General features: G+C 47.9%; 1 protein-coding gene across 1 annotated transcript; it reads right to left on the bottom strand.

Moving 5' to 3' along the window:
- Nucleotides 1-324: 324 nt before the first annotated feature.
- Nucleotides 325-17,162, bottom strand: LOC102559090 (complement receptor type 1). The gene is made up of 15 exons (XM_059717690.1): nt 17,053-17,162; nt 15,060-15,251; nt 14,686-14,785; nt 13,968-14,053; nt 12,660-12,854; nt 11,629-11,811; nt 11,222-11,413; nt 10,894-10,993; nt 10,482-10,567; nt 8,591-8,785; nt 7,049-7,231; nt 5,406-5,591; nt 4,414-4,596; nt 3,848-4,027; nt 325-1,408 (listed from the first exon to the last, which is right to left on the bottom strand). The coding sequence occupies exons 1-15, from the start codon at nt 17,105-17,107 to the stop codon at nt 1,380-1,382; spliced, it is 2,145 nt and encodes a 714-aa protein (XP_059573673.1). The 5' UTR covers nt 17,108-17,162; the 3' UTR covers nt 325-1,379.
- Between the last annotated feature and the right edge of the window lie 386 nt (nt 17,163-17,548).

Here is a 17,548-nt window from a genome sequence, read left to right as displayed (position 1 = left end):
GAAACCCGTTACGCTTCAGTGTCGATCATAACACCATTAAGGTCAGCTTCCATTCACAGAATGGAAACCTATTTGGTCTACCAACAGCAGTTCCTACAGTCCAACCTGGGCCACGATATACCCGGATTAATTGGTACTTAAGGGAAGAAAATAAAGGGTTGACTTTCTTATACAAGTAAGAAAAGAACTGAGCAACAGTTTAGAAAAAATGGCTTTATTCTGTCAATGAGTGAAGCTATGCCACCAAGCAAAGCCATCCCTGCTATGCAAGGTGACCTGGTCAATGCCAGAAGGATCAAGAAGACATACAAAAACCTAGAGCTCTTGGTTCCAAAATTATACCTTTTATTAGACCAACTGGGAAATCACAAGAACATCGTTCTTTTTTGCAAGCTTTCAGGATCAAAATCCCTTCATCAGGTGGTGGGGAAAGTATACATGGTATAAGATGGTAAAATGTCTCCATAGGGAGGAAATAAACTTCATTTTTGCAGAGAGAGAGCTGAAGATGAAGACAGATCAAGAAGTGCTAACCATTTCTGATAACTTTTAACAACATGTTAACAACTTATTTTATATCAGTTGCATTTCAGGTTTTACAAGCAAGTCTGTGATTTGAGCAATGGTGAGCAGGCTGGGTGCGAAAAAAGCCATCCTCAAGAACCTTGTGTCATTTCTTCACCATATGGTCCCCTTCCAAGGTTGATGTTTTGAAGGTCTGCTACTTGAGACATCCAATCTAGTTCTACTGATATGTTGTGGACTACTAGTTGAATAAAGGCCTGGGTTGTTATGGTGATGAACACTAAGCTGCAGTCTGAACTTGATCACCATGTGCCCAGGACGAAGAATAATCCCGTGGGTTCCCACCTCAGTGCAGTCACAAAGGAAAGGTTGGTTGTCTGAAAAAGATGAAAACAAACTCTTCCCTTTCCCACATTAAAAAAAAATCCAGTTATGGGTAACATTAAATTTACCAGTCAAGGTCATGAACAAGGAATATTATATTCAAGATCAGCTATCCATGGTTTCCTGAAAATAAGCTTCTTGCTCCATTTTGTGGGTGTGTTGGGCTTAGTTAGTTATTTGACGTACCCCTCTATGCTCCAGTTTCTTCAAGTTAATTTGCATTTTCACATAACAGGGCTCTCCCATTTGAAGGGAAAAGGAACGCTTTTTACTGTCTTTTCTTTCTGTCATCGCTCGACTTCCAAGGTTGATGGTATCTAAAGTTAGCTGTGCCAAATGCCGGTTTCAGCTTCTGTCCACTTGGCCAGTTTTATTTGCAGCTGCTAAATACATTGCTTCCAGGTTAATAAAGTTCCTTAGAAATCTGCTGCGGCAATTATTGCTTCTCATTTTGCTGGCACATCCATGGGTCACATTTCGGGAAGTCTCATTTCTCTTTCTGTCATCAATTGAAAAGAGACTGAAATTAGTCATTTCTTGTGGATGGATTTTTTTGGTGGTATCTTTTATTGGACCAAGTGAGAGATGTTAGACAAGGTTTCAGACACAAAGTGCCTTCTTCAAGTAATCCTTTGAGAACTAGGGGTGGTTTTACATCCCGAGCTATCTGATTTTTTGTTCACTTGACTAAAGAACCTTTGAGGGCTCAAGTAATTTTTTCAGCTTGTTCAGAAGCTGAAGCTAGTTATGGCATATGAAATCTTTGTTTCACACCCATCCCTTGATGTGATAGTTTCATTACAGATCCAGTGAAATCAAGTCCTTGATCAGTTCCCTGTAGGGCTTATTTTTAGTAGGGAAAGTCTCTATCCCTTTAGTAATAGTGGTTTTATTCACCAAAAGATGCCTAGCTGCCTGGGATAGTGGGTAGAGTCCTGGATGATTCATTTCATTACCAAGATCCCACAAAATGTTGCCTTAGAATTGGTCATTTCTCCCCATTTTTAGCATTTACAGCAACACAGTCGAAACACCCTTGAACATCTCATGGAATATCTTTGCAATCTCGCCCCTAAGCTGTTCGAGTTCATTTGTCACAGGTGACCTTAATTCCCAAATTTCTTCTCTTCGTTTAGCCGAGACAGCCCAAACCCAGTGGTTTTCAGGTTTGAGAAAAGGATACATTTCTTTACAAGATTTTTCTACCTACTTGTCACCACCTTTGACCTCAGACACAACACCTTTCTTGTGACAAGCTTTTAATTCCTTTAAATCTAGCTATCCCTGCTAAATGCTGGATTTCTCTCTGGCTAGTTGCTATAACCATTTCAACACTTAATTTCCATCCTTCCCCTTTCAGAGAAGCTGATGTGGTTTCTTAATCTGTGCTGTAATTCCAGTGTGATGACTCTGGGCTTTTCAAGTGCTTTTACTGTTTTTATAAAAGTTTTTTTTTTTTCTGTTTGGGATTTTAAAGGCTTTAAAATAGCTGCACATCGTCCATAGTGACTAATGAGCTGCATGGGGAAGCTTCCTCTTTGCCCACTCTCCTATCCAGTAAGCTAAGGCAGAAACTACCTATTTGGGGTCAGAAAAATAAATACGAATGTTTGCCTCGGGGTGTCATTTTTTCATGCATGTACAGCTCCAGCCATTTCTGCAGACCGTGCTAAATTTACTGAACAACTTTTTTACGCAGTGTTTGAAGCTGGACCAGGGAGCTGAGCTTGCTCTACCCTTGACACCCAATCTTTAAGTAGCTTTTTTCTGTGGTCGACCCCTGATAATATTCTCATACTTCCCCAAGACAAAACATAGTTTCTAGTAAGGCCAGCTGTTGCAACCTTCTTGAGCCATTTTATAAGCTTCTTGTCATGACTGGGTCCTTTAGGCCTTGAAGGCTGGAATACGGTTTAGGGGTTTACTGCTTTTGTTAGTGGCTACTGCAAACTTTTCCTTCTCCTTCCCCCCAAGGTTTATTTCCATCTCATCCTAGTCCCCGAGCCTTTTCCACTGCCTCTTGCACTACAGAGATACAGGTGACCTAAACAATACAACTTTTGCTTTAATTTTGGGTGCATCTTTTCAAATAAAAGCTGTTTATAGACCCCTACATAGTTTCTTCTCCCTTCTTTCCCACCACCTGTGGATTTATAGATGTTATACTAATCACAGCACTTATATTAATCAGTAATTCATCAGGAAGTAAAGGGATTCTTTAATTTCCCCCTAATAGGCAACTCCAGCTTCCGATCTTATGAGACAGTGTTAGCTAAAGTTGCCCCAGTTAAGAGGTTGTGTTATTCTGTATGTAGACTATTTTTTTCAAGTTGGATCTATTGCTCAATGTAATATTCAGTGTTGGTCAGTTATCCATCACTCTCTATTTCCAGAAAAGGAAAAGGACATTGCCACAATATTTCCTTGGTCAATATACCCATTTCTCCTACCATTAATTTACCCTTCAGGGTGAGGAGAACATTCCTCTTTCTCAGTTTCATATAACCGGCCATTATACCACCGAGGGCCCTTCTTAACCACCTACTTATAAGTTAACAGCAGCTGTGGGGTCAGGTATGTAATGTATTGTCATGGGGATAAACATGGCCCCAGGTCATCTGGACACTTACATCATCCGATCCCAATCCATTTTCAAGATCAGGCTGGTTACTTGCAAGTTGTCCGCTTTTAGCGGAAAGAGGAAATGTTGTGGTTACAGCTCCTACAATGCCTTGCTCAGAGTTGGGCTTTTGAGGGGGAAATTTAGAGTGGTCTGGGCAGAGAGTGTAGCATTGCACGGCACTAAAAGAGCCCAAGCAGCTTCGCACTGAAACTCCACCTCTCAGGGTGCTCTTGTAAGCAACCGAGGTGCTCCTGCCGTGTCATTCGCAGGGGACGAGAACAGGACTTGGCTGTCAAGAGATGCAGGCACACCTACCACTTTCACAGCTGGGGACTGGAGGGTCCCATCTGCCCCCAAATTGGCACTGAGACTTCTGGGTGCTGGTGGGGATGTAACCATCATCACAGCCCACTTCAACAATGTCTCCGGGTCTGTAAACAGGCTGGAACTCTATTACTCCTCCATTCTCAATTTCTGGACTTTCGCAGCTAACAACTGAAAGCAAAAGTGTAAAGCGGTCTTAAGAGAATCTAAAAGACTCTCCTTGAAGTTTCCCCCTGAATTCTTCTTCTTGGAGCTGGTCACTTCATACCCATTCATACTTCAAGTGCATTTCTACACTATTGCACCTTCTTGCCACCTTTACAGATGGCTGCAGCACCTGCATCGTCCACCTGCACTGGGGGATAAGGGAGGTGGTTTCCTGGAGGCAGGTGGAGCGCCCCTTCCCGGGAGGGACCTCCGCCCTTGCACATCTCACTGGGAGTTGAATCGTTACAGTCATGCAGCTGGTGGCTCGTCTCAGGTTCTCTTCCCTGTTGTGTGTCCAACCCACCCAGAGGCTCAGTGGGCATTAGTTAGCGAAAAGAGCACATACACACCTGTACATCGAGGGAGGGGGCGGCTCCAGGCTCCGGACACGGTACAATAAATGGACGCCACTCCAACCAGGGCGTAACCAGGTTTACAGGTGTACAGAATAGACGTTCCTGAGTTAAAGGTGTCTGTGGGCTTGGCACTGTGCTTCCCATTCGCTATGGCTGGAGGTGGAAGACACTGCATTGCTAAAAAGAGGGGAGAGGAGAAGCAAATAATTCAGTAACAACCATGTATAGGCACAATTACTGCAGCCTGTGTGGCCAGGCCCTAACTAGACTTAAGCAAGGAAGCTGAGGCTCCGATAGCAGTGTATACCTTAAAAAGAGAGGAAAAAAACAAAACCCCCCAAACCTCAAGACGCTTACAACTCTGATTGAAAAGAAGCAGGGTAAAACGGGTCCACTGAGCAGACCAAGTATTCTCCAGAGCTCAGTATGGGGTGCTGGAAAGTGTGCATGGGTTCATTTCCCCTTTGATGACCACATTATAGGTACAGAGCTCTCAAGAGACCTCAGGGCTGGGGTCAAACCTCCAACCCAATTCCCACAGATCTCTGCATTTCAGGGAGGGGGACAGGGGGTCACCTATCAGAGATCAGTGCACTAAGGAGGCAGGGGTTTCTTGGCCAGGGATCACTTGCAAGCAAAGGCAGTATTTTTACAACTGTCCACCAGGAAAAGCCTCACTGGCTCATGCAAGCTGTACAGTCCTTCCTGTACTTTGGGTTTCCCCAGGTGAGCCCCAGGTTGGGAGTGACATTAAACCCATGCGCAAGATGGGCTGGGCCACAATTCATCAGGGCTCTTCTGAAATGTTCACCTCTCAAGAAACCAAAGATGAGAACAGAGGTTGGGGAAACTTCACAGACTGGCAAATCTCAATATTTCCTTCTTCAGCATTTAAAGCTGGTCTTGCAGTGTGGGCTTTTCCAGTCCCCACATACTTGCAACAATGGGATCTCAGCGGACCGGGCAGCCAACTTCAGTTCACTTACTGGTTGCACAGCTGGGGACTGGAGGGTCCCATGTGCCCCCAGCTTGGCACTGGGATACATGGGTGCCCTTCAAGATGTAACCAGGATCACACTCCACAGTCACGGTGTCTCCAGGTCTGTAGCTGAGCTTTCTTACGGCTACTCTTCCGTTCTGAACCACGGGGGCTACACAGCCGATAGCTGAAACTAAAGCATAAGGAAACCTGTAGCTGTCGAAGTGTGTGGCACAGTCAGGAGCTTGTCCACAGAGCCATACCCTTTACCCAGCTTCTAGCTTCATTCCCATACACATTTCCACATCACTACCTCTTGCTGCAGTCTAACGAATCCTGCATCACCCACACAACGCAGCTGCACTCAGGAGGCCTCTAAAAGTCTCAGCTCCAGCTGTGACATGCGTTGGGCAGGAGGCTTACCTTGAGGTTCTCAGTCAAATTCTGTGGTTTAACACACCCAGAAACTTCCCCCCACAAAAGAAATAGCGATGAGCAGAAAAACACAATTTTGCATCAAGGAACAGGGTACCACCAAGTCCCAGACATCATACAATGAATGGTAAAGCAGTAGTGCAGTTCAAAGCTGTAAGCAACAGCTGTTCCAGTGGAGGAGGAGATTGAGATCTGCCTACTACAGTTCCTTTGGTGATGGAGAGAGGTAAGGGATGTGTCAACAGTGAGAAAGGGCAGGGGGAAAATTGCAGGAAATCCCTAACATAAAAATCCCAACCATGGGAAAAGGCATACGGCCACCTGAATCAAATCATTACAGGAATGACGCAGCCCCCCCACCTTGATGTCTCTCTGCCCCAGCAACTCCTTAACCACAGCATGCTGCTCCCTCACTCCCCCTGTTCTTCTCCCCATCCAATATTAGACTCTAAACCTAAATGTGAACAAGGAAAAAAAAAGAAAGACTTGCATAGATTTTGCCCACATTTTTTAGATATTCTTTCTATGTTTCCAGCAGCAACTTCATTCTTTTTACTGCTCGTGAAGGCGGCCAGGAATGGATGGCCCCACTGGGATTAAGAACAGAGGAGGAGGAGAAGGAAGAAAAGTGTCCATGCAAGGACTGGAAAGGGAATCAAAACTTGTGGCAGAGGTGATGTCTTTTATTAGACCAACTAGATACTTGCAAGAAAATTTCGCTGGCAAAGAAGAATTTTTTTGCCAGTATCTAATTGGTCTAATAAAAGACATCACGTCTGCCATGAGGTTTGATTTCTTTTTCCTCTAGACCAATATAACTACAGCCTGGATAGCATGCAAGAACTGTGCACACATTTAACTGAGACATGCTGGGGAGATGGGTCTGCCTGGACATCCATTACCTTCAGAGCCTTTCACACGCTCTCCATAAACATTTCCCACCCCACTCCTCTTCCTGTAACTTCGATCCATTTGCACCCTGGGACTGCAACCCCAAGGATGAGAGTGCATTGGTCCACTGTAGGAACCGGCCCTGCCTCTGCCACTGCGAAGGTGCCACCTCCCGCAGTCACAGGAGGGCTCATCCTCAGGGTGAATATTGCTGCATCTACAAGTCCTTTTGCTCTCGTTACCCCTCTGTGTGGAATAAACCGTATCATGGACCAGCCTCAAGCCTGAAGGAAGAATGAAGAAGCTGAGAGCACCCAAACATACCTTTGCATTGAGGGGCAGGGTGGCTCCAGGCTCCAGACTCTGTACAATGAAGCTGTGCTTCCCCGATCAGAGAGTAGCCAGGGTCACACCGGTAGCGGACAGACATCCCGCTGGTGAACGCTTCCATGGCCTGGCCGTTGTGCTTCCCATTGGTGATGGTTGGAGCAGGGAGGCACTGCACCTCTACAGGGAAAGGGAAATAATACACGGACAAAAGCCTCAGTAGAAAGCAAGCCTCAAACAAAGCACCCCCAGAACGTCCGCCAGCAAACCATGCAGCAAACACATAAAACCCAACACCTGTAGCAGATGTACACTTTTCAGGTAAGTATTTTTAGCAGTTTCTCTTGCTCATGGTCTATGATCAAGGCAGACCTTAGAGTTACCCGCAGCTGGAAACAAGCAGATCTGTCCCCTGTCCCTTCTCCCCCCCGATATATACTGGGTGCCAAAGTGTATTTTCTAGTGGCCACAAGGCACAAGACAGTGACACATCTTAATTTTTCAAACTGCTTCTCATTTACAGCACGTTCACCCCACCCAATCCCAGCTCAGAAGTGCAGGACCAGTAGCTATCGCAGCCAAAAACTAATCCAGTTTGACAATTATTAGACCTGCAGCAGGCAGACAAGAACATGTCTAATTCCAGGGAAATTTGTTGAGAGTTCACGGGATGGCCAGATGAACGGCAGGATTCAACAGAAGAAGCCGAAGAACCGGCAAAAGTCAACGAGAGACGCTGGGAATTTGAGCAGAGGAAAGTGGAAGTGCCCTGCTCTCAGCTGTAAGGAAAGAGCAACAAACCCCGAGCGCGGAGGAAGGGAGGAACCCATTTACTCCAGTTCTCCGCAGAGCAGAGAGGTGCGTGTGTGAGAAATCGCGGCCTCTCGCTATGTTGTGGAAAAACACAAGGATCACAGCAAGCAGCAGGGAAAGGGAATCCTGCAAAAATGAGAGACCCGTGCAACGCAGCTGCGTGTAACCACAGCAAGGTACATCCCTGACCTTTGGGACCATTCTTCTTCTGTGCGAACAAGCAAGCAATGTCAGTCAGTCTGAGCAGATGAACAAGCAGGAAAGGTCCAGCCCAGTTTAGTTTTGGGCAAGTACATGGAGAGAACCCCTGGATCTACCTGAATGCTGTATCCACAGGGAAAATTTTTTCTTCTGTGAATTCACTTGGTTTGGAACAGGATTCCTGACACGCGTGGGCAGAGGAGCACTATCAAACTGCTCACAGGCCCATCCGCTTGTGGGTCAGCACCATCTTTAATGGCCACGTCACACAGCCCTCTCCCAGCCCTGCAGAGATGCCTTTATGGGTGCATCAAATGCATGGCCCCCCCACTCGTAATCTATATCTTCTGCCCCAGTGCTGCTCAGTCCGTCCGCCATAAACCACGGGAAATTCTTCAGAAGGTCTGAGTTGGAATGAGAAGCAAAAACAATGCAACTCTCCTATATGCTGGTTTGTCAAAGCCTGGCCTTTCAGTATGGCAAACAACAGGAAGGGCTGGATTGCAGACAGACGCACACGCCTACCTGTGCACTGCGGGGGAGGCCCGCTCCACACTCCAGTTTGCCCATCCTTGGTGGTGCAGTAAATAAAGTCCTCTTCAATGAGCTGATAACCTTCGCTGCATGTGTAAGTCACGGATGACCCATACGAGAATTCTTCCTTGAGGTGGTGGTTGCGCTTCCCATGGAGGATGGATGGAGGTGGAGGACACAGAATAACTGGACAGACACAGAAGGAGAATTCCAGAAATCAACGATAGCATCAAAGCGTTTTCACTTGACAAGTCTGATGCATGTCCTAGCTTTGAAACACATGGACTGATCTAGACCGCACAATACTGCCCCTGAGTAAATAGCCCCATAGTTTCTTGCTCACTAATGACACATATATCAGCAAGATGAGACGGTCTTAAGAGAAAAATGGACTACAACAACCTTTTCTCTCCAACATACTCTTTAAAGTCTATTTGTTTTATCCCTATGCACTCTAAGGAAAAAAAACAAGAACAAACAAACCACAATTTCCTTTGTGCATCCTGAGATGATGGACAAACTGCAAGGATAAATACAGCAATTAGCTCCATGTTCACGAGGAATATATTAGACAAAGCTGTTATGCGACTTGAAAATCCACAAGCCGGGGTGGGAAGTGACCAGAATAACAAATATAGTGGTGGCTGGCAATATCCCTTCAGATCTGCTGGTGTGCAGACTGAATGCACAGTAAAAGAAGTTTTCTTTGTGTTGAATGTAAGGCTGCTTCTTTAATGAAAGATAGAATGAAAGATATCCTCCTTCTTAGCTGCTAGACTATATTATATAGCGTTCAAAGCGTGGAAGGAATCACGTCCCCCTCCCTAAGATACATGCAAAAATATGGGACACCCTGGGAAAAGGGAAAATGTCTCATGAGGTTAGACTATTAGAAAAGATGAGAGAGAGAGAAATACAGAACACATTCCTGCCCTAGGCAGAGGATAAAAGTTCATCAGACAGCCAACCAGAGACTCTAGACCAATGTTAATGAATGTCATCCTTATGAATATATCAATCAGCACAGGGATAACAGCAGCATAGCGATGGGGCCAGGTGCCCGGGGCTGTGGCAACTTTCCATTGTCCCCATGCCACAGGCGCCAATGCAATCTCGACCGCACGGTAGTAAAGATGTAATAGCTTCAACTGTGTGAAGTCCTGTGCATTTCTCCTCAGTTGGGATTTGCCCCAAATGAAATAAAAATCTACAACAGGCAGTCACCATCCTGGTGGTTCATTTTTCCTCCACCTTTTAATGTTACTTATTCTTAAAAGAAAGAACAAATTCCAGCTGCCAAGAATCTGGCACTACTCCCTGCTGTCCCAACTCCAGAGGACAGTCCTCATTTTAACACCCAGGTCCCAGGGCCTGGGTGATGTGGGTACAATCCCTGGCTCTAATGTGGACACACCAAGTGACCTTCCCACAGATGAGGGAAATTCATCTGTGTGGGTCTCATTACCTAGCTTGAGTGAAAATGACAATTCATGTCTCTCTGCTTACTATCATTTGTGGGACTTTCAGTTCAGGAAGGCATGGGGCCATATCACACCCAGACAGGGAGGTGTGACCAGGGCTGGATGAAAAACATGTTTTCCAGCCCAAACAAAGATTTTGCAACCTGTGTAAAGAATCCAACCAAGACATTTTATATGGTTTTGCAAATAAATAAATAAATTAATAAATAATCGTCATCATCATAAAACTGCCAACCCTCCCCTCCCCTCCCCTCCCACCCAAGAGATTCCACCCTGAAGAAGGGGAAACTCTTCTGGATTAAAGCCACCATTTATTCCATTTCAGTGAACTGGCAATTTCTAGAGGCAAAAAAATGTTTCATGGAACAATTTCTGACCAGCTCCAGTCATGACCCACTTACTCTGGCAGATGGGAGCATCGCCACTCCATGCAACATGCTTAGCAGAAAGCTCACATTGCCTCTGAGGCTGTCCGATCAACACGTACCTGGAGGCAGACAGAAGGAGTCAACAGACAACACCAAGTCAAGTAAATCCGCACCTCCCTCCCAGCCATGGGAGCCTCAGGCAGCACTCCTGACTTTTGAGCTGTTCCCTTTAGGTTATAAGATCCTTTCCGGGCCAGACAAGCTCAGCCATGCCTAGCAGCCAGCTCCTGCTACAGAGCCCTGCAGAGGTCCAATGTACTGGTATTCTTTGAGGCAGGTGGGCTCCCAAAGTAGGTTTCAAACCTAAACAACTTCAAGGTTTTCCCTGCTAATGGCCAGCAAGATTCTTAGCTCCAGACAAAGACTAAGTTGCTTAAAAACTCACCCCTCTTCACATATGTAGTTCACTGTTGAACCAAAGAGAAGATCCGTTCCGACAATGACTCTGCCATTCTCTGGTTCTTCTAGGTGAGCGCACGATTTCCCTTGGAAAGAACAGGGCTCATGTGAGGCTTTTCTCCTCCCATGTCACGTGCATAAAATGTGCAACATGGACGAAACGATCACAAGAGTCTGCCCACGTTTCAAACCTCCCCAAAACAGGAAGTATTCAAGGAAGAGAATGTACCGAGTTGCATGGCTTTCCTGGTCGCGCACTAACTACGCAACCAGATTAGCAACTAACATTTTGTGTAGCATTGACAAAAACCTACTTTTACAGAACTCAGGTGCTTCTGACCACGTTCGATTCTGGAGGCATGTAATGATGTGGGATAGTCTCGGGACTTTAAAATATCCAGGCAGGCAAGCGAAGCTTACGGACTTCCCAACAGGAAAACCATTCTGGGTTTCACTCTCATTTCTTAGCTTAGCAAAGCTTAACTTGGGTGGGTCGCCACAGCCATCTAGCCAAAAAGGAGATGCACACAAGAAATTAGAACCATTTCTAACTGTGTTGGCATGTGAAATATGAGGGTGGCAGGTCCAGGTACATAAGGCAGACTGCCACAAGGAAAGAACTGTTCAGTTCAGCAGGTTTGTTGCAATATTCTCATTGCCTTGATTGAAATCCTGCTCTGTGACTGATGCACCTACAAGCATGAGGAGGAAATCAAGGCACCTGTGCATTGAGGATAAGGCAGACTCCAGGTTCCAGACTCTGTGCAATGGATGAAGCCCCTTCGAAACAGGGAGTAGCCAGGATCACAGCTGTAGTGGACAGACGTCCCACTGGGGAAGGCTTCCAGGGCCTGGGCGCTGTGCTTCCCATTGGCGATGGCTGGAGGTGGAGGGCACTGCACGACTAATGGGGGAGAGGGTTATTTCATGAAAATTCACGCAGAAGCTATATTGCAATGGGAGTTATCACAGTCAGCTGGAGGACTCTGACCTTACTTTCATCTCAAACCACTCCCCAGACCCATCCTTTCCTGGCTAGCCCACAGGTCTTTAACAGGTGATAATCCAACCTGCTCTGAGGGCAGAGTTCCTCAATAGGAGCATCACACAGAACCAGTTGCAAAGCAAACCTCCCTTACACCATTCAGGTCCACTATAGGCTCCCAGTCCTTGCACCTCCTAGGCTATGGGCTCCTTGGCCCCCTCGGGGTCCAGCTTTGAACCCCAGTCCTCAGCTCCTTTCTCTGGCCCTGGCCCTCCTAGGCTTCTCTGGCTCTGTCAGCCTCTGCCTGTGACCCTGCTTGGCCTTTCATCCCCCTCTGGGCCCTGGTCCTGCTCCTGGGCCACTGAGACCTTGGGCTCCTGGGCCTTGCTGACAACCACCCACCCTGGGCTACAGACCTCTGGGCTATAGGATCACCTGTCCCTGTTCCTAGGTCCCTCTCTTCCAAGGCCTGGCCGCTCCAAGCTATGGGCTCACCTGTGTTCCCAGCCCTTTTGCAGCTTACCCCAGCTCAGCTGTTCTGCTAGGAGCCCTGGGATCTCCTCTTTCTCTGCCTAATGGGGATAGACTCCCTGACCAGCTCCAGCCCTGGACTTATACATCACAAGCCTGGCCCCTTTCTGACCAGGGGTCTCCTTAATTGGCCCCTTCCATACCTGCAGGCTGCTTCTCCCACAGCCTTTCCTCTTAGCGATAGGTGTGCCAAGCACCCTGTCACACATGTACACATGCATATGCACAGACCCCACCTGCACACTCAGGAAGTGGCCCGCTCCACACTCCAGTTTGCCCATCTTCCGTTGTGCAGTAAATAGAGGCCTCTCCGGTGAGCTGATAACCAAGGTCACATACATAAATCACAGCTGAGCCATAATAAAAGCCTTCCTTAAGTGGCTGACTGTGCCCCCCATGGCTGATCTCTGGTGGTGGAGGGCATGGGATACCTGGAGAGACACAGAATATTTTAAAATCACCTCACAGAGAAGCAGGTCCAGTTACTTGCTGGAGGAAAAGAAGGACAAAAATAATTTGTCTCAACTATGAGACAACTGGAAGAAGCTGGGATGACAGATGATGCCCCCTTCCTAACCGAACCTCATTTTCCAGGGCACAAATTCTATGTGAGCCACCACGCTGACGTATTAAAGCAAGGTCCTTATCGGGAAGGAGCAGCTCTCTCCCTTTTTTTTAAAACATTAGTTTCCCCACTACAGCACGAAGCTGTGTGCATACTGCAACGGTAAGGCAGGTTATAAGCATTACGTGTATCTTTACATGAATTCATTGGAGGCAACTGTGCTCAGCGAATTAAAAATCCAGAAGTCAAGACTGACTCTGCAGATGTTGATGCGGGTGAAGGGAGCAGTACTGACGGAAGGTTAATCTCTGTCTTTGTATATGGCTTGGTGAATTGGATGCATCTTCAAATGTTACATTTGCTAATTTGAATTAGTTAATAATGTTATTAAAATCCTGAGGGGGCAGGCCACAAAGCATCCTGGTGGTTCATTTCCCCTGTACCCAGTGTCTCCTTTAAATGGCCTCAGATTCAGAGAGAGAACAAATTCTAATTGCCAAGACCCCAGCACAGCTCACCTGCTCCTGGGGTACCAAACCCCCAGGCTACTCTTGTAACTACAACTTTAACTTTTATCCCTTACACAGCTATCGTGTGATCTCTGTAAGCAGCTCCACCTCACTTCCCCATCTACAGGGACTGTGGGGCGAAGGTAGAGAGGGTAATATATCTTCTTCCCCTTTTCTTAAACTTCTGAGATGCACAGAGATCAGAGCACAATGGGCCACACAGCCATAAGACAGGCAGCCAGGACAAGACCCGAAGGGAAAAATCCGTTTCCAAAAAACTTTGAGGTTTTAAACCTTTCCCTTTTCCAGACAGGGGTAATAACAGGACATTGTCACATTTTCTGCTGGAAAAGAAACACAACAATAGGCCTGAGATGCCTCTCTCTGGGTCAGGTTATTTAAATGGTACGTCCCAGTGAGCTGTTATTTCAGGGAACGATTGCTGACCACCTCTACCTGTGACTACTTACGCTGACAAACAGGAACCTCTCCGCTCCATGCAACCCTCTGCTGAGAAAGCTGACAGTGCCTCTGAGGCTGTCCAACCAACCTGTGCCTGAAGTGAGAAAAGGGGTTATTGCTTGACCCCACATCACTTGATTTGAGCCCCCACTTCCTCCCAGGCACAAGAGGTAGCCACCAACCCTCCTGACTTCCGATCCAGGGCCTCAAGGAAAAAGCATCCTTGACATTTCAGACGTGCTAACTAACTGCAAGCCCCAAATATAAAATTCTGGAATCAGACCCCAGAAGTTTGAGAGCTGGGATGTTCAGGATGTAGATCCCCTCGCCACACCCCCATGAGGACAGACAAGGATCTCAAATGACTCAGGGCTGCAATGCCAAAGCAGGTTTCAAACAACTAATACTATAGCTTCCCCTGCTCACTTGGATCCACCTCCTGCAGGACCTTGGCTCCTGTTCCCTCAGCACCTGCAGGCGGGCGCTGAGCTGGACACAGCACCCCTCACCTTGCAAAAGCCACTGCAGAGGGCAGGCAAGGAAAAGAGTGAGATTGTGCTCAGGCAGCTTTCTCTGCAGGGAACAGCGCTACAACTGAGACCAAAACACCTGTCTTGGCTTCCTGTGCAAAAGTAAGCTGCACGTGGGAGCAGGGGGACAAAGCAGGAATGCACTGCAGAGCTCCAAGCTAAGCGTAAGCAGTGCGCTCAGACAGCCCAGACTCACCCTTCCTCGCAGGTGTAGTTCACGGTGGCCCCAAACAGGATATCTGATTGGACGATGACTCTGCCGTTCTGCGGCTCTTCCGGGTGACCGCACGATTTCCCTGGGAAAGATAAAGGTGAGTGTGAGGTTTTTCCCTTTCTGGGTCACTGTGCAGTAAGTACAACAATCTGGCCATGTTTCAAACTGCCCACGGAGACGGTATCCTCAGGAGCAGAGAGCAGGATGAGCTGCCTGGCTTTGCTAGTCACACACTGACCCATTTAACCACAAAACATAAACCCAGCAAACAACCATTACCGTTATGTTTTTGCAGTGTGGGCAAGACCTAGTGCCCGGAGGGCCTTTTCGGACACCAAAGCAATGGAGCTACTCACTTTTACAGATGTCAGGGGCTTCTGTCCACTCCCCACTCTCAAGGCAAGTAATGGAAAATGGGACTCCTGGATGCTTAAGGTACCCAGGCTGGCACGCGTATTTCACAACGTCCCCAACCGAAAAGTTGTTCTGATCCTTATACTCGCTCCTTAGTTCACCCAAGCTTAATTCTGGTGGGGAACCACAGCCATCTGAGAAGAAAGAAGGTACAGATGAACAGTTAGTGCCATAATTTAGAATCAGACAAAAGTAGGGCTGGACAGGATCTCAAGAGGCTGTCTAGTCCAAACCCCTGCTGCAAATGTTAAAATACCCTGGAGAGACCCAAGGAAGAGGACCTAAGGAAGAAAAACTTTGCAAAACTCATGACAGAGCACAAACAAGGAAAAGAGAGAGAGAGAGAGAGACAGATTGTGCTGATACATCTCTCTCTGCAGGACATCATGCCATAACTGGAACCAAGAAACACTATCTTGGCTTCCTATGAAGACTACGTAGGTGCTGGCACTTGGGCCAGCTGAGTGCTCAGCCTGTAGATGTCGAGGGAAGAGAGGCAAGGTCCAGCTGAGGCATGGATCCAAATGAATAGGGGAAACTTTGGTGTTGCTTGGCTATGAAACCTGCTCCAACACCACAGTCCTGAGTACTTTGACACCATTGTCGTTGCTCATGGGACTGAAGAGAGGAGATCTACATCTCAAGCCTTCCAGCTGCTTAATTAAACATCCCTAGGACTCCGCAGTCAGGTCTTGTGGGTTAGTTAGCACATCTGAAATGGCAAGAAACCTTCTCCCTCAGACCCTAGATCAGAAGTTGGGAGGGTTGGTAGCTACCTACTGTGGCTGGGAGGAAATGCAGGCTTGGTGTCAAGCAATAACCCTTTCTTCTGAATTTCAAGCACAGATTGATCAGACAGGCTCAGAGGCAGTGCAAGATTTCCCAGGGCTGCATGGAACGGAGGCGTTCAATTTGTCAGCCTAAACCGGTTTCAATTAGAGGTCTCCAGAAATGACTTGGTGAAATAGATTTGATTTTATTTCAGTTTAACTTTGGTGCTTTTCCTTACACCTAATTATTATTATACGGGGGTCCTCTCTCCAACCGTTACACTTCCTTAGCTTCTTTTCATTCTACCACTGTTTCCATTAGTCTGCTACTTTCTGCTTTAGGGTTTACATTAGCGCTCCTCATCACCTGCCTTCTCAGGAGAGAAAAACCAGCAGAGTGAGCAAGATGTTTTGTGAGCAGGAAAGACTCTTTCCCACTCCCGCCTTCCCCGATTACCGGCCTCTGTTTCTGGAGTGGGAGCTCAGAAGTCATTTAACTAAAGTTACCCACCTGCGTGGCACTTTTCCCCACGCCAACACCTGCAATACGCTGCTGATGGCACAAAGTGATATTCCTTAGTTTGGAGAAAACCAGTGTATATGGAAATGAACACAACTCGAGCCCGAGGGACTGTTTTGCGTCCTTCTAACAGCCACGCAGCTAAAGTTGCGAACAGCCGCGGCTAGCCTACGGGGGGTGGGAAGGGAAAGCACCATCTGGAGAAAGTGAAGAGAGGAGAAACCTGAACCGCTTGCAGTTTCTGAGCAGCGTGAATTCAAGAGGGGAAAGATCCTTGGAAAACAAACCCCTGAAAACCATCACTGCCCCCCCGCAGGTAATTGCTGCGGTGCTTACCCAGCGGCTGGCAACAAGAGGAGAAGATTTTGGCTAACAGACATCCCCCCCAGCCCCCTTACACTGCAGCTGCTGCCAGGGCTTCCCCAAGGAGCTTCCTGCTGCTTGGTACCCACCCAGCCCTTGGCTCAGGGGCTGGGAGGGAAGCCCCAAGCCCATCTCCCCCCAGCCCTTTCCCCTGGGGCTCCCTGCCCTTCTCGAGGCAGAGCTCCCCGCACAGGGGCAGGAGGCAGAGGCTGGGCTGGGTTGGGCTGGCCCGGGGGCTCTTTCCCTGCCAGGGAAGAGCCTGGAGGCTGCTGCAATGCTCACCTGTTGCCTGAACAGCGGCGGCGGCGGCCAGGAGCAGCGCGGCGGTGGGCAGCATCCTGCAGCGCAGCGCCGAGCACCCGGGATCCCTGCGGCTCCGTGCCCGGCGAGGGGCGGGGAGGAGGAGGAGGAGGAGCCGGGGCTTTCCGGGAACTGTAGCCCGTGCGGGAAGCCCCTGCCCAGAGCTGAACCCTGGGGCACTTGCTTGCACCCCTTGGGCTCCAGCTTCACCCCAGCTGCAGGGTGGCACTTGACCTACATGAGAGAGTCGGGGCTGGTCCAGATGTGACCTCCCGAGGTCCCTTCCAGCCCCCCTCTTCTGTGACCCCCTGGCTCCTTGTCATCCACCCCATTCCTATTAAACTCGTCACTCCACAGCGGTTCACCGTCACGGGCTTTATGCTTCACCCCTCCAGAGCGCCGGCTTTCTGCCCCCAGTCACCAAGCGTCTCTTTGCCAGCCCTGCTGACTGGTTGGAGCTCATTCCAGTGATGCTATA

This window comes from Alligator mississippiensis, chromosome 14 (assembly GCF_030867095.1).
Source record: "Alligator mississippiensis isolate rAllMis1 chromosome 14, rAllMis1, whole genome shotgun sequence".
NCBI classification, from domain to species: domain Eukaryota; kingdom Metazoa; phylum Chordata; order Crocodylia; family Alligatoridae; genus Alligator; species Alligator mississippiensis.
Note: the sequence above shows the minus strand (reverse complement) of the source record. Positions and strands in the feature narration are given on the sequence as shown.

Coding starts and splice junctions, on each gene's coding strand:
- LOC102559090 (XM_059717690.1), bottom strand. CDS start 17,107: ATGCTGCCCACCGCCGCGCTGCTCCTGGCCGCCGCCGCCGCTGTTCAG. Junction 8,786..10,481: donor CGATGCTCCCATCTGCCAGA/GTAAGTGGGTCA, acceptor GTGTCTGTCCAG/TTATTCTGTGTCCTCCACCT. Junction 4,597..5,405: donor AGTCCCCAGCTGTGCAACCA/GTAAGTGAACTG, acceptor CCCTCTTTTTAG/CAATGCAGTGTCTTCCACCT.